The 12,875-nt window shown below is 40.8% G+C and overlaps 1 protein-coding gene across 7 annotated transcripts in view; it reads right to left on the bottom strand.

Annotated features, from left to right (window-relative positions):
- Positions 1 to 12,875, bottom strand: part of LOC136432958 (amyloid beta precursor like protein 2-like) — a 29,010-nt gene that overhangs the window by 2,527 nt on the left and 13,608 nt on the right. Inside the window, exons 10-17 of one of the 7 annotated variants that reach the window (XM_066424641.1) lie at positions 11,202 to 11,347; positions 7,073 to 7,155; positions 5,224 to 5,316; positions 3,974 to 4,072; positions 3,431 to 3,583; positions 884 to 1,063; positions 463 to 623; positions 113 to 254 (exon numbers count right to left, since the gene is read on the bottom strand). In XM_066424641.1, coding sequence (XP_066280738.1) covers positions 113 to 254; positions 463 to 623; positions 884 to 1,063; positions 3,431 to 3,583; positions 3,974 to 4,072; positions 5,224 to 5,316; positions 7,073 to 7,155; positions 11,202 to 11,347 — 1,057 coding nt within the window. Of the gene's footprint in view, positions 1 to 112; positions 255 to 462; positions 624 to 883; positions 1,064 to 2,699; positions 2,808 to 3,430; positions 3,584 to 3,973; positions 4,073 to 5,223; positions 5,317 to 7,072; positions 7,156 to 11,201; positions 11,348 to 12,875 lie in introns of all 7 variants that reach the window. The other 6 variants (XM_066424642.1, XM_066424644.1, XM_066424645.1 and 3 more) reach the window with 6 other exon arrangements.

Here is a 12,875-nt window from a genome sequence, read left to right on the forward strand (position 1 = left end):
CAATCATTCTTATCATTAGTGTTGTCATTGCCCTTTGTAGGGTACCCCACCTAGATGTCAAAACGAACTTGACAAAGCTTCCTTTAACAGAACACATGTGAACACTTCTGACCTGGTTGGCGCATGGGGGCATGCTTCTTGCGCAGGACAATGAGAGCCACGATGATGATGACAGCAATGATGGCAGCAGCCACAGTGATGGAGAGGGTGGTGAGGTTGGTGATGTGGCTCACATGCCAACGGTTCTTCTTCACCTGTAACAACAACAACAGTAAGAGGCGTCTCAAGTCAAGGATGGAATATTTCATGGGATTTCTAACACAGTTCAGTGGCCGAAGAATAAGTCATTAACATCAACAGTGATCAAGATTTGTTTGAACTGTTAGGTAATAGCTGGTAACCAGTTAACCTCACAGTTAACTATTAGCTCCATGGTACATGATTCATCATCTGCTGACTTACAAAAGATGCTGCCTGGGGTGGTCTGTCAGCCTTGGAAGCAGCAAACTTCTGCAGGTGCTGTGGGGTCACAAGAACCTTCTTTTCAGCCTGGCCCTCTCCCTCAGCATCCTCATCTTCCTCATCATCACCAAAATAATCCACCTTGGCAGGCTTGTCATCATCTGTGGAAAACATGTCTCATGTATAAGTCTTCAATGGGCCATTATTTCAAAATTGGTTTAAGAACTTTGGGGCAAACTAAGAAATACACTAAAAGATCACAATTCGTACCAGTGTCACTACTGCTTGAAACCCAGTCTTCATTGAGCTGTACATATAAGTTAACAACAGGAAGTAATAAGGGATTCTAGTTTCCATGCAGAAGTTGAAGTTGATAGCCTCAAAACCTAAGAAGAAGAAGGAGAGAAGACTCAGTACTGACCGTCCTTCAGGATGTCGTTGATGCGCTGGTCCTCCATGTCAGGAATGGCCTGCTCCACCTCCACAGGCAGGATGCCGATGGGCACCAGGGGCTCTGGCCTCTGGTACACAGGCAGGTCCTCGGGGTTGATGACCTGCTGGTCAGCCTCCAGGTCCTGCTTGGCTCCATTCAGCAGCGGGTCTGTGCCATGGACAACAAAGGGACGTAAGTACACACATATCTTTACAAGGGTTTCAACAACGATAGGCCATACATTTAACTGTAATTAGGGGTGAACATGCATTGATACTCTTTCCTTGTCTGAAACTTCAAAGTACATTTATGATTTAGTAAACTAAAATACTGTGAGGTAAAGATAGTTAGTACGCAGGTTTCAGGGATGTATTCATCCAGCTGGCTGGGTGAACACATATAGATTAATATACATGTACATGTAAAGGTACCATCATGTGTGGGAACTATCAGCAACATTTCAGCCATGCTTCATCATAGCACACAGCACAAAACACATGTATTAGTAGTGACATATGTCATTGTCTTCTTCACTGATCATTATTATATACAGTACATTCAACTGAATATTACAAAATTACTAAGTTGAACAACATAAGCCAGCACATCTAGTAAGTATACAGCAAGCACAGGATGAGGACATGCAGCATCAGTCAAGGGTACATATAAACTGAACAGTCACGGTTAAAGCATGTGACGGCCACTTTAAATAGCTGCTGCCTGTCAGCATGATAAATGGGCGTGATAACACACGACAAAGGGAAGCATGTTACTGAGAAACTCAGGCTGCACCTTTTGAGTTAACAATGGGGCCAAAAAAGATGGCTGCTGATTCTTATCCTTATCATACATGTGTTATACATATTAAGCCAACCAACAATATGTTACCTCTTTGTTGTTTCTTTTCTTTTTAAATTCAATGCCAAGTTACAAGAATGAAGTGAAAATTGTACAATCTTTAGTAATTGGGCTACCGTGACTAGTTTTGTTACATCCAAACCTTGTATGCCCCTGTACCCTATTCTAAATCATAGCATCAAGTGTAAAATGGTCATCCTAGGAGGATGAAATAAAAAAAAATTGCTTGCTTGTAAACATGCATTGAAGCAGCATTACCAACTTTAAGTAAATTGGATCTTTGAAATAATGTTTGTGCAATACACAGAAAACTGAAACAGAAGACCTAGACCGACTGTTAGTATGCAGCACACGTAACTATTGGGAAATGATGGTCTAAGCTGCAGGCAAAACATCAGTTAGTGCTTCCGCTGAATTGCTTGTGACAATGTAGCACAGGAATAACCACAGATAAATGACACTGCGGCACATCTTCCATCACTTGTCAAGCATACGGCTGTTAGCAAAACTACAACAAAGGGAAGTCAACCAGTACAATCAAGACATGGGGTCTAGTAAATGAGTGTCTCTACTGAACACTGATCACAGGGGAGCTTAATGCCAACAGGACTTGAGACAGAAATGATGTAGCATGCTAAGGTTATTGGTCTCATTAAGACCACCAGACCATATTTGGTTCAGAACTTCAGACTATCCTTGAAAAATCAAAGCATAGATAAAGGGACAGTCATAGTAGTAGCGTTTTGAGACTTGGTGGTCTTGTAGATTCATTTACCCATAGTGTGATCAACACATGGATCAGGGACATGCTACATAAGCACCATGTATACAGATGTACACATGTACATTGCACACTGATGCAATGTGGGTAGAGTAATAATAACAGTGGGTTAGTGAAGTCGGCATTAAGTGTGCTGGATGGTTCAGTAGAGACCGTTTCATTTACCGCTCTTTGGAGTTTTATTGTCTTTGGTGTTCTCCATGTCTTCCTCCTTCTTTGAGGACTTGGATTTCTTGGGGGCTTCCTTCTGTGGCTTGTCTGGCATGGTGAGATCTTAAGAGCAAAGGCAGGTAGTCACATCAATCTAAGTCCAATCTAAGTATGTGAATGATAACATGGTCTGCCATGGTATACCATACCTTTTCTTATATGTACATGTAGTAAGAGATACCCGAAGAGTACCTGTTAACCATGTAAGAAATCAGCACAACACAACTGACCTCGACAATACCCACACAATATGGGATATTGTAAGTGTGGGTTAATGGAAAAATCAGCATGGTCAAGAGAGGTGTCCTGTGTTGGCATATGTGACATAAGACATAAACAAAAGACTTCATGGCACACACAAAAATAGGGCTTGGCTGGTACATAGGAAAATAGGCAAAGTCAACCAAACAGGGCTGTTCATAAGAAAAGTATTCCAACTGCAGATCAAGGCTACAGAAGATAACAGCAGACAATGGCAGGGAAGGCCAAAAATAATAACGCATTAAACAATCAAAAGCGGTCTGAAAAGACAACAGAATTACAACTGGCATGCCCTGATTGGAACAGGTCAGAAACTACCAAATCATATTTTCACATCCAGAGGTGACTGACCCTGAGACTCCCAACTGGATCACCAAACAAACTACATCACTGCACATCACGACACAACATGGGGGATGCATTACCACTAAGAGTTGTGGAGTCATCCTCCTCGGCAAGCTGTGAACCTAAGATTGCCATGATTTTCTCATCTATCACAGCCTGACTTTTGTCGGATGGTTGAGCGGTGCTGTCCAGTATTTCACTGATTTTGTCATCTATCTCCTGAATGCGGGATGCTTCATGGGAGAGGGAGAGAACAATGTGGGGAGAAAACACAGGTGAGCAAAGGAAGTGACACCAAGCAGATGGAAGAGAACTCAGGAGATTTATGAACACGTGACTTGACATTGAAGATGTGGACCATGAGTATGACTAGGAATAGATACGGAATCTTTGCATGTTTACTGTGGAGAGGGATCACAAGGAGGTCCCAATGCAACCCTACCATGCTCATTTTTGTGCTGCAATTGTCATTGGCTGCCTAACATCTAATGTTGCTTACATGTTGCAAATCTCCATTACTCTAGAAATGGCCCTGTTTATGACTCTGATCTAACTTTGGTCGCAGCCATGGATCCACAAAGATGACCTAGCCGTGCGCCATTACAGACTGGGTATGCAATTACCATCAAGGTCAGACGAGGTCTGTCCATCAGGGGTCCCGGGGCTTGGAGTATTGCCATCGGGATAATAGGATGAGTCATACTCATAGTCATACTCCTCATCTGGGCACATCATGGAAGCAGTGGGAGGGGAGGAAACAACATGAATGAACATGAGGAGGCAATGAAGCTAACAATTTGTGATTGTCCTTGATGTTGTTGACCTTTACATTTAAACACTATGTACGCTTCTGTGGTGTAGTGCATGGGAACTATTCCAACAATTTTTGATTCAGATGGAAAGAGGATGACTTTCAAAATTGCTGGCTCTAAGTCAGGGAATAAATTCTTCTGTTTCATGGTTGATAAGATAAAGCTGACTCACATACAAAACGTACCTGCATCAGACAAAAACATGATTGCCATTAACAGGCCATCAGGAGAAAATTTGAATTTCACAGAAGTTCCAATACTGTATACAACCAGAACCTAACTGATCCATTCTATTTCAAAACCATAATATATATGATTTTGTAATAAAAAATTGCCAAAATTCTTAATGCAATACAACAATAACCAGTGTTGCAATCACAATGACACAGAGGGGAGAATGAATAATGGAGAACTGCAGCAGGGGTGCCTCCTCCTTTCCAGGTGAAAGACTGTGGCTCAATCGATATTTTCTGGAGGACGGTTATTGAGTAGATGGTACTTCTGATATAGAAGATGACTCATAGGTTCTTGTGGCAATGCAAAACGTTGTTTCAGAGAAACTTTCTTAATTCTTTGCCACCAGTCTTGCAAAAATTCCCTGCAGGACTTGATTCACATGTTTCATTTGATATGATGATGAAACTGTTTTGAAGTACTCTTTCCCACAATGGAAATCAACCCTACATACCAGGCAAATAAAATCAATGCAAACCAAGTGAACTGATTGGAGGCTGGGAAGTCTAATCACAGCTTCTTTGAAAAATACCACCCACGCACTTAGAGCAGCTATGATTTACTGAGTTTTCAATTTCTGAGTGGCTGAGGCATATCTCAAGAGAAGACGCCAAGATACAAATGAGTCTCATGACACAGAGTGGCTCACCATCACTACAAGAAAGGGGCACTCTGTATTGATTTGTTGGTGCAATTGTTTGGCATGATGCCTGTCTTTTCCAAGAGCCTACAAGTTTGCTCCGAGGGATAGCTCCAGAGGTGAATTCCATTCTCTATGAACACAAATCTACGTCACAGTGGAGAAAGTGTGAAGGAAAAGTGCCCACCATCCTTGGAGGACGAGATTTTGTCCTTTGTTGAAGGCTGCATGAAGGCCTGCACAAAGTCCGTCTTCTGAAACTTCTCTTGAACATACACTTCTATAGGGGGTTAAAGAGACAGCAGTTTTGAGTAAGATACTGTGCATTAACTCACAGGAAGATGGTGCCTCATGGGAGAACTGTGCATGCCTTATTGAGAAAATGCATGCACAAAGACAGTGTTGTTCCATTGGTTCACTTAACTATGTAAAATGGCTATAAAATGAAGGTAGGAATAGAATTCTCAGACAAGAAAGTATATCTGGAGGCACTCGACAGATGAAGAAGGCCTAAATGTATTGTTAGTTAGGCATGCAGACATCTTTGACTCTTAAACCAAAGCAACCAGACCACAAAACATCAAAGAAAGAATACCAACTAGCTGTATTCAGGAATAATAAATGTCTTGACAAAAGCATGATGGTGAAGTATGCAGCCTTGAACTTGTATTTGTATTTGCACATGATTCTCAGATACAGGCTAGAAGTTTCACATGAAACAATCAGAACTTCAGAGACATTTTGGCCAACATCCAAATTTGCAGTCAGCTGCCCTCTAGATGATTCATACTGAGACAACTGCTGAATTCTGAATGCGGGTAAGGTGACAGGAGCAGCGTCTTTGATATCTAATGAACCTCACGGGATCTGACACTCTACGTCTCGCAGGGCACACTGTAAGCCGTTGCACATATCAACTGTAACAACTGAAGATTCCCACGCCTGGATGATGCCAATAAATGAAAATGAGGTAATCAAATTACGTCCTATAAAGCAAAGATGAGCGTTGAATTTGAAGGACTGATTGTCCTGTATTCTTTCTTTTACTACAAAGTCTTCTGCCTTATATGTGTTGGTGTGAAAAAAGCATTGATCTTCCTTTTGCTACTTAGGCGCATCTCATTTCAGGATCACCGAGGTCTGACTAGGATCCCCTGGGGCTACAAAACTGGCCAGAACATGACAGAGTTCAACACTGCTGCATTAAAGTTTAATGTCTTCATCAATTTTCAGGCAGCAGGGGGCTATTCCCTGTTTACCGTCGCATGGTTGCAAGTCCAAGTTCAGCTGAAAGTCATATCTGATTGCATACTGCATAGTTTTATTATTTTCCATATGTGGAATAGACTTTAAGTACCTTGAGAAAAGAGGTCAAACTTTTCAGGTCAGATGGAAAATAGCTACAAAATGCAGACAGTGACTCAATATAAAGGTAAAATTCATTACAGGGCGATTCCTTGACAAATCACTTATCCCTGCGGTAATGACAGTATCCAACGAAGGCTTCCATAGCAGAAATTTGATTATCATGCCCATGTAGAGTAACATCTGGAGGAAAGGTCGATCCAGTAGAATTATACACCAATCAATGTAGCCCTGTATAGACGTATCTTTCAGATTTTATTATCTTTTTGCTATTTTCTTAACACTGTCTCACACATTCTCCTTACCTGTTTTTAATTTGATTGGACAAGGTTATATAGAACAATACACTTTTTGAAGAAAAACACATCAGTTTGCTAATGAAGTAACCATGCAGCACTGTCTCTGACACCTCTTATTTCTTTAGAAGAATATTGAATGTTCGTGCTGTGCCACAGACAATAGGTTTTACTCCATAGATATTCATCATCATCAAAGACTATGCCAAAGATGAATTTTCAGCTTCTCATTTTCCCCATAGTCCATTTATTAAGTCCACTAATGATGTTTCTGACTAAGGTGATAGACCACATGCAGCATGCTGGTGTATGGTTTATCAAACTTTACTTTAGATGGCACCTCAATAGAAAGTGTTGAAAAGTTGTCCAACTCACCCAGTTCTGGCATGATCTTCTTGGCGATGCTGGGCAGCCTCCACAGCAGCTGGATACTCTGGTTGATACGCTCATCGATCACTCTGCAGGGGAAATGAAATGGAAATTGCAATTTCTCTTGTTTTGGGCAAAAGTGTGGAACAAATTTACCCTATGTCCATCTGATGTAATAAAAGATGAGTGGAAGATGCTCTGGACCAAGTGATTGACTGTTAGCACACAGTTTCAACTCCGGTGCTCTTGGTCCTTTATTTCCTAACATGATGAGAGCCCATCAGAAATTTAGTTTTGGATCAATTTGATAATTCTTCTTTTCCTGGTATTTCCTGTGCTTTATCGAACACACCATTTCATGATGCTATCGGCTGTGGCTTAGTTCTATATATCTTTATTACATGTTTTGACATGTGGCATCAAGATGAAAGATGATATGAAATATTAGAATATTTCTAAGTGATGAAGAAAACAGTCATCATCACCAGTTTATATATCAGATAACCTGTTTCTCTACTCTGATTGCCGATGGAAGCTTACAGTACAAAACTGGTACATGTGACTTTCAGCAAGGCCATGACAGAATGTCCATTTCCTCCCCAGAGGCCATTTGTTCTACCTGGCCTGTGGCTGGCTGACATTCTATCGATTTTTGCCCCCTGCTTGAGGGAGGCCCATGCAGCACCAGGGGCAAAAATCTATCAGGTATGGTGGCTGATGGAAGGTGACTTAGCACATGGGGGAATTACTTGGCAATAACAGGGTACTCTACTGCTGCTTTATGCCAGATTAATGTTTCTTCCTTCCCTTCCTTCTACCTCGTATAAGTTACTCTCAGTCTGTTCTCACCAAAGGCCATCTTCTGGCGATAATACTGAAAAGCCTAATCTATGAGGCTTTGAGACGGCAAAAGGCTCTTTCACAGCTCGTGTAAAGATTTATTTTGGCATTTTGGGGTGCACTTCCATTGAAGGTCTGCTTTTTTATTGCAAGAGCCTTCGACTTCAAGGCCAGAAGGGGACAATGTGAAACAACTGTAAGAGGCATTCTCCAGAAAGACAAAATGACCTCTATCTTGAGACATTCCACACATTGTGGGCGTGAATAATCTTCAATCTTAAGTTAAGCATTCATTAACATGATTTTCATAACTTCTAACAGATCTTGAACATTTTACTTTCAATTATGGGAAGGCAAGAGATATTTTGGACCAGGCAGATTGTATGTGATCACAATAAATGTGTTAGCATCAGACTGTCTGTACTGCTTGATTTCATAAAACTGTTCTAGTCCAAAGACGTCAGACAATTTCTGAGAATTAATAACTTAGTTACAGTCAGACAAATGACAAGGCTCGAGTCTGAACACGGGTGGAATAAACTGCTAAGGAAATCAATTGATGGACCAAGATCAAATATGGTCACACACACTATTACTGGTAATGTGAGGCAGGCCAATCCATTAGTCTGTATTGACTAAAAAGGAGTAACTAATGAGTGGTAGGAGGGGGAGTCTGGGGGGGGAGTCTGAATACTTGCATTAGGTGGCAGACTTCCTAGAGTCTGGTTTTCCTTTTTGACGTCATGCTGTGTGCTGCAGTACATTTAGCTTTTCATTTCAACTGATATCACAACACATGCATGGTGAATGATGCGCACACAGGGCATTACAAGTTGTTTTTAGTCCAGCAAATGGAAACAATTTCCTGTATGGCACAGTTGGAGGGACAAACCATCTCATAAGGTATTACACAAGGACCTTCAGTGAGTTAGGTGATGTATGGCACTGTATGTTCTTGAATAAACCCACCTACAGTCTGCAGGGTGAAATACTGTATTACAAAACACAGATGACGCTAGGATAACACATATAGTAAAGGTCCTGTACTATGGAGCACTCTAAGCCGATCAATACGAGAATTTGCATGACAGATTGGCCATTCTGCTGACATGGACCATACGCCACATATCCCTCAGGTATTGGACTCTGTTGCCTGTTCCATTGACCACTGTTGGCAGATACAAACTACCTGCAAGGATGACAATTTACAGATGCTTCACTTCACTTCTCAAGTTTACATTTCTACTCTAACTTCAATACTTCATTTGACACTTTCAGCAGTACTCCATTGTTTTTATATTTGGTAAGATATTGCTACTTGAGGGTACGGCTCCTTATCTCCCCCTCCATTGCTACAAGTTGATGTAGTTGTGATTTAAATCATTTGTGATGCTTTGTTGTAGCAGTAACTGTAAACCAACTATACGCCCTGATTCAGTGCCTTATCACTCATGATTATTCAATGAGAATATATATCTTTACCATACCACAGTTACAAACAACGATACATACAAGTGATAACAATGATTTTGATGATTTGTCCTTCCTACTTGTGCAGTTGCAACACACAAGTTCAAACTTTATTTTGATCACAATTTGCCCTACCCATTTTTCTTCTAATTCCAGGTTCCCAGTAAAATTCAAAATTGTCAGAAAGCTGCACATAAAGAAGAACTTATTTGATTTGATTTATTACCAATTTGGGTTTTATCAGCCTGGTATGACGCAGAACAAATAAAAACGGGTTTGGGTAAGGGATGACAATCAATAACACACTGATTGTCGCGGTGATTATACAATCTGTATGCTGTACATGTATGTTTGGCACTGTTCACATCTTTCTGTGTTTTACGATAAAGGCTGAAGTTAGTAGCTTCATGGCAGTCTGCCGATCTAAACTGCCTTGTGCACTTCAGCTTCTACGTGTTGTAGAAAACATATCATGAAAACAGATCACTGTAAGCACCACTGAATTGTCTTTATGTGATCTAATCTTGAAAAGCTTAATTTTACATGAGGACACAGGTTATAGGTCGATACTGGCAGTATTAAAACTCCAGGGACCTTTATTTAACATCACAGTGGGCTGTCCTGGTTCCTGAACATTTCCTGCCCTAAGGTTTCATTTCTGCTGAGACAATTTCCAACAGGGCTACAAGGTGATACAGGCAATCTTCCTCCCACACCCACCCTTAAGCAGGTCAACACTGCTAATGACTCCTCTGCATGAAAAATGTACCCATCTGGCCCCTTGATATAAGATGGATATTATCTAATGCAGCCTGGACAAGACAGATGTGTGTGGTCGCACTTGAGAGAAGGTGAGCAATCTCCAATCAACCCAGGGGAATATGTATGAATAGTGTCAGTGATAAAAATCATTTTCTAGGCCTCATGGTCTTCTCTTAATTTTGCATACACAAAATATCATATACTGGTGTCTGTATTTCAAAAAGACATGACATTTGTTGCAATGGAACCATGTAAACATTCCATCAGGAGCAGTAACCATTCTGAAACACTCATTTCTATGGCAGTATCATGAGACATGGCACAGATTTCAGGCTAACTGGATTTTTCATACACATTACCAGCAGCTATGGGCATGACCCACCAACCAAATAGGTCAACACTGCTGTTAACATAAGGCCTTGGAAATTTCATGTGTCCCACAGGAGTTGACCTAAGGATTCAACTCCAATAAAAAAAATATTTTGAATATCTAAACATCTATTACCCTGAACATGAATAATACATTCTTGCATTATTTCCATAATGTCGACAAAACATCACTGACCTAAACCTTGTCTATTGATAGGATTCACTGACTTCAAGTAGTTTCTGTTTTAAGTGCTAAAATCAATTTTCAAAGAAACGATGTTCATGATCTCCTCTTCTCTCTCTCTCTCTCTCTCTCTCCAGTTTTACGTCTTTTGTTCCCCATCATCTGGAGGTTAGACGTGCTTACACATGGATGGGGGAGCCCCAGAACTCTTCATCAAGTGCAAGTCTTATTCAAACATTCAGGTGTACTAAATATTAACAAAGTATATGAAAATCAAACTGAAAAGATCTCAGGCCAGAGAGAAATGGAACGGAGTGAAATAAAGCATGGTCTACCAACATAGGTATCAAACCAGCAGCACAACTGTGTGATGTGTTGAGAAAAACATATGTTTGACATATGCCTAACAATATGGTTTGCATAGGGTGATAACATGGTTTATTCCAACAATATCCAACTTTCTATTTCTTTATTAAATGATAGAAGAGCATCATTACTGTTCTTACTGACCTGAGGTGCTGGATAAGTGACGGCTTCATGTCAGCAGTCTTCTCAGGCATGGTCTCCCGCACATGTTCAAAGTGGCGCATGCTGTGCAGGCGGTCCTTCTGCTCAGCATGGATGTAGGCCTTCAGGGCGCGGAGGATCTTATGGGCCTGCATATACACATGGAAATACGGGCCAGAGGTTTAGAGATCATAAAGTTTTACTGTGTAAGCAGCATCATCACAAACAGTGCCTAAGGAAAGTTGTGACCTTGTCACTCCTAAACCTAACATGAAGCAGCTAATGACTCCATACTTGTTACTAGCAGCAGCAATCCTGCAACCTGTGAGTCAACTACATACAATGGAAATTGTATCCTGTTGACCAAACTCACAAACTATTTGCTGTGGCTGCCAGGACTACCTCCCATCAGGCTTGTTAGCAGGAGTAGAATAAGTGAAAAGTCAGGAGGCCATGCGGTTCCATGGAATTTTAACCCTTGTCCTGCTGGAGTTCCAGAGCAAAAATATACCCCCATTGCTGAAGTGTGCAGAAAAATTTGAAAGAAAGGGTACTCGTTTGATATTGCTCAATTTTAGTTACCGCGCTGTACAACAACCGCGCGGGTGCAACTAGCGCATTGTAGAAATATTCCCAACCCAGCAATTGTCAGGGCTAGCATACAGAGCAATAATGTACAACCCGGCAATTGCCGGGCGTAGCAGGACTAGGGTTAACTTAAGAACTTGAGCCAGGTGCTGATATTCTGTTCCATCTTTCCAAAGGTCACCAAATCCTCAGACCATTATACAAAGTTTTGTCATTTTTTAAAACCCTATCAGCACCACAGGCACAGAATAATACCTAGTTTTGATTGGTCCCAGCATTTGGAGGGATAAGTTCCACAAGTCACATGACACTGATAACAGAAAGAGGCATGCCAATAACCTTTGTTGAGATTGGTAAACCTGTTAGCTAAGAGTGTTTGGAAGTGATTTTGTTTACACCAAAAGATGCTTATTGTAACCTGACATCTTGTTTGTACCAAAAGCTTTTAGGTCCTCAAAGACGAGCAAAACAAGCTAAAATAACAACAGCACCTGGTACTAAAAGACCACTTCTGTAGTTCCGTTCATGAAGTACACAATAATAAGTGTGCACTCCCCACTACAAACTTCTTCTCCCCAAACTGTTTGATTCCCAGAAGCAGGTGATTTACAAGTGTTGGTGACATAGATGTATGCTTCAACAGCAGTGCTACTTCAGCACTAATCCCCAGGGAACAAAACCTTGGCAGAAGACCAAGTGCAAAGAGGTCTGCAGTCTCTGGAGATGTTTTAACATGGGTCAAATGGGCCAGTTGAATCTTAGTCTTTTGCTGATAGGTTTTTGTTATTTAGGGTTCAACTTGCTAAAAAAACATAATTCATCAAGTTTGTCAGTACATGTCAAAACATGTGATCTACAGTATATGAAAGGAAATCATTACAGGGGATACGCCAAAAATAGTTACTCAAGCAACTGGATAAAATTTTGAAATTCTAAAATTTTATCCAGTTGCTTGAGTAACTATTTTTGGCGTATCTTACTACCGGATGTCTAATTATTTATCTTAATCCTGAGGTTGACCAACCCAAAATAAAGGACAAAATATCTATAACTTACATCTGCCCCTATTTTGTTACATTAAGCACTAAA

Source organism: Branchiostoma lanceolatum, chromosome 4 (assembly GCF_035083965.1).
Source record: "Branchiostoma lanceolatum isolate klBraLanc5 chromosome 4, klBraLanc5.hap2, whole genome shotgun sequence".
Taxonomy (NCBI): Eukaryota; Metazoa; Chordata; class Leptocardii; order Amphioxiformes; family Branchiostomatidae; genus Branchiostoma; species Branchiostoma lanceolatum.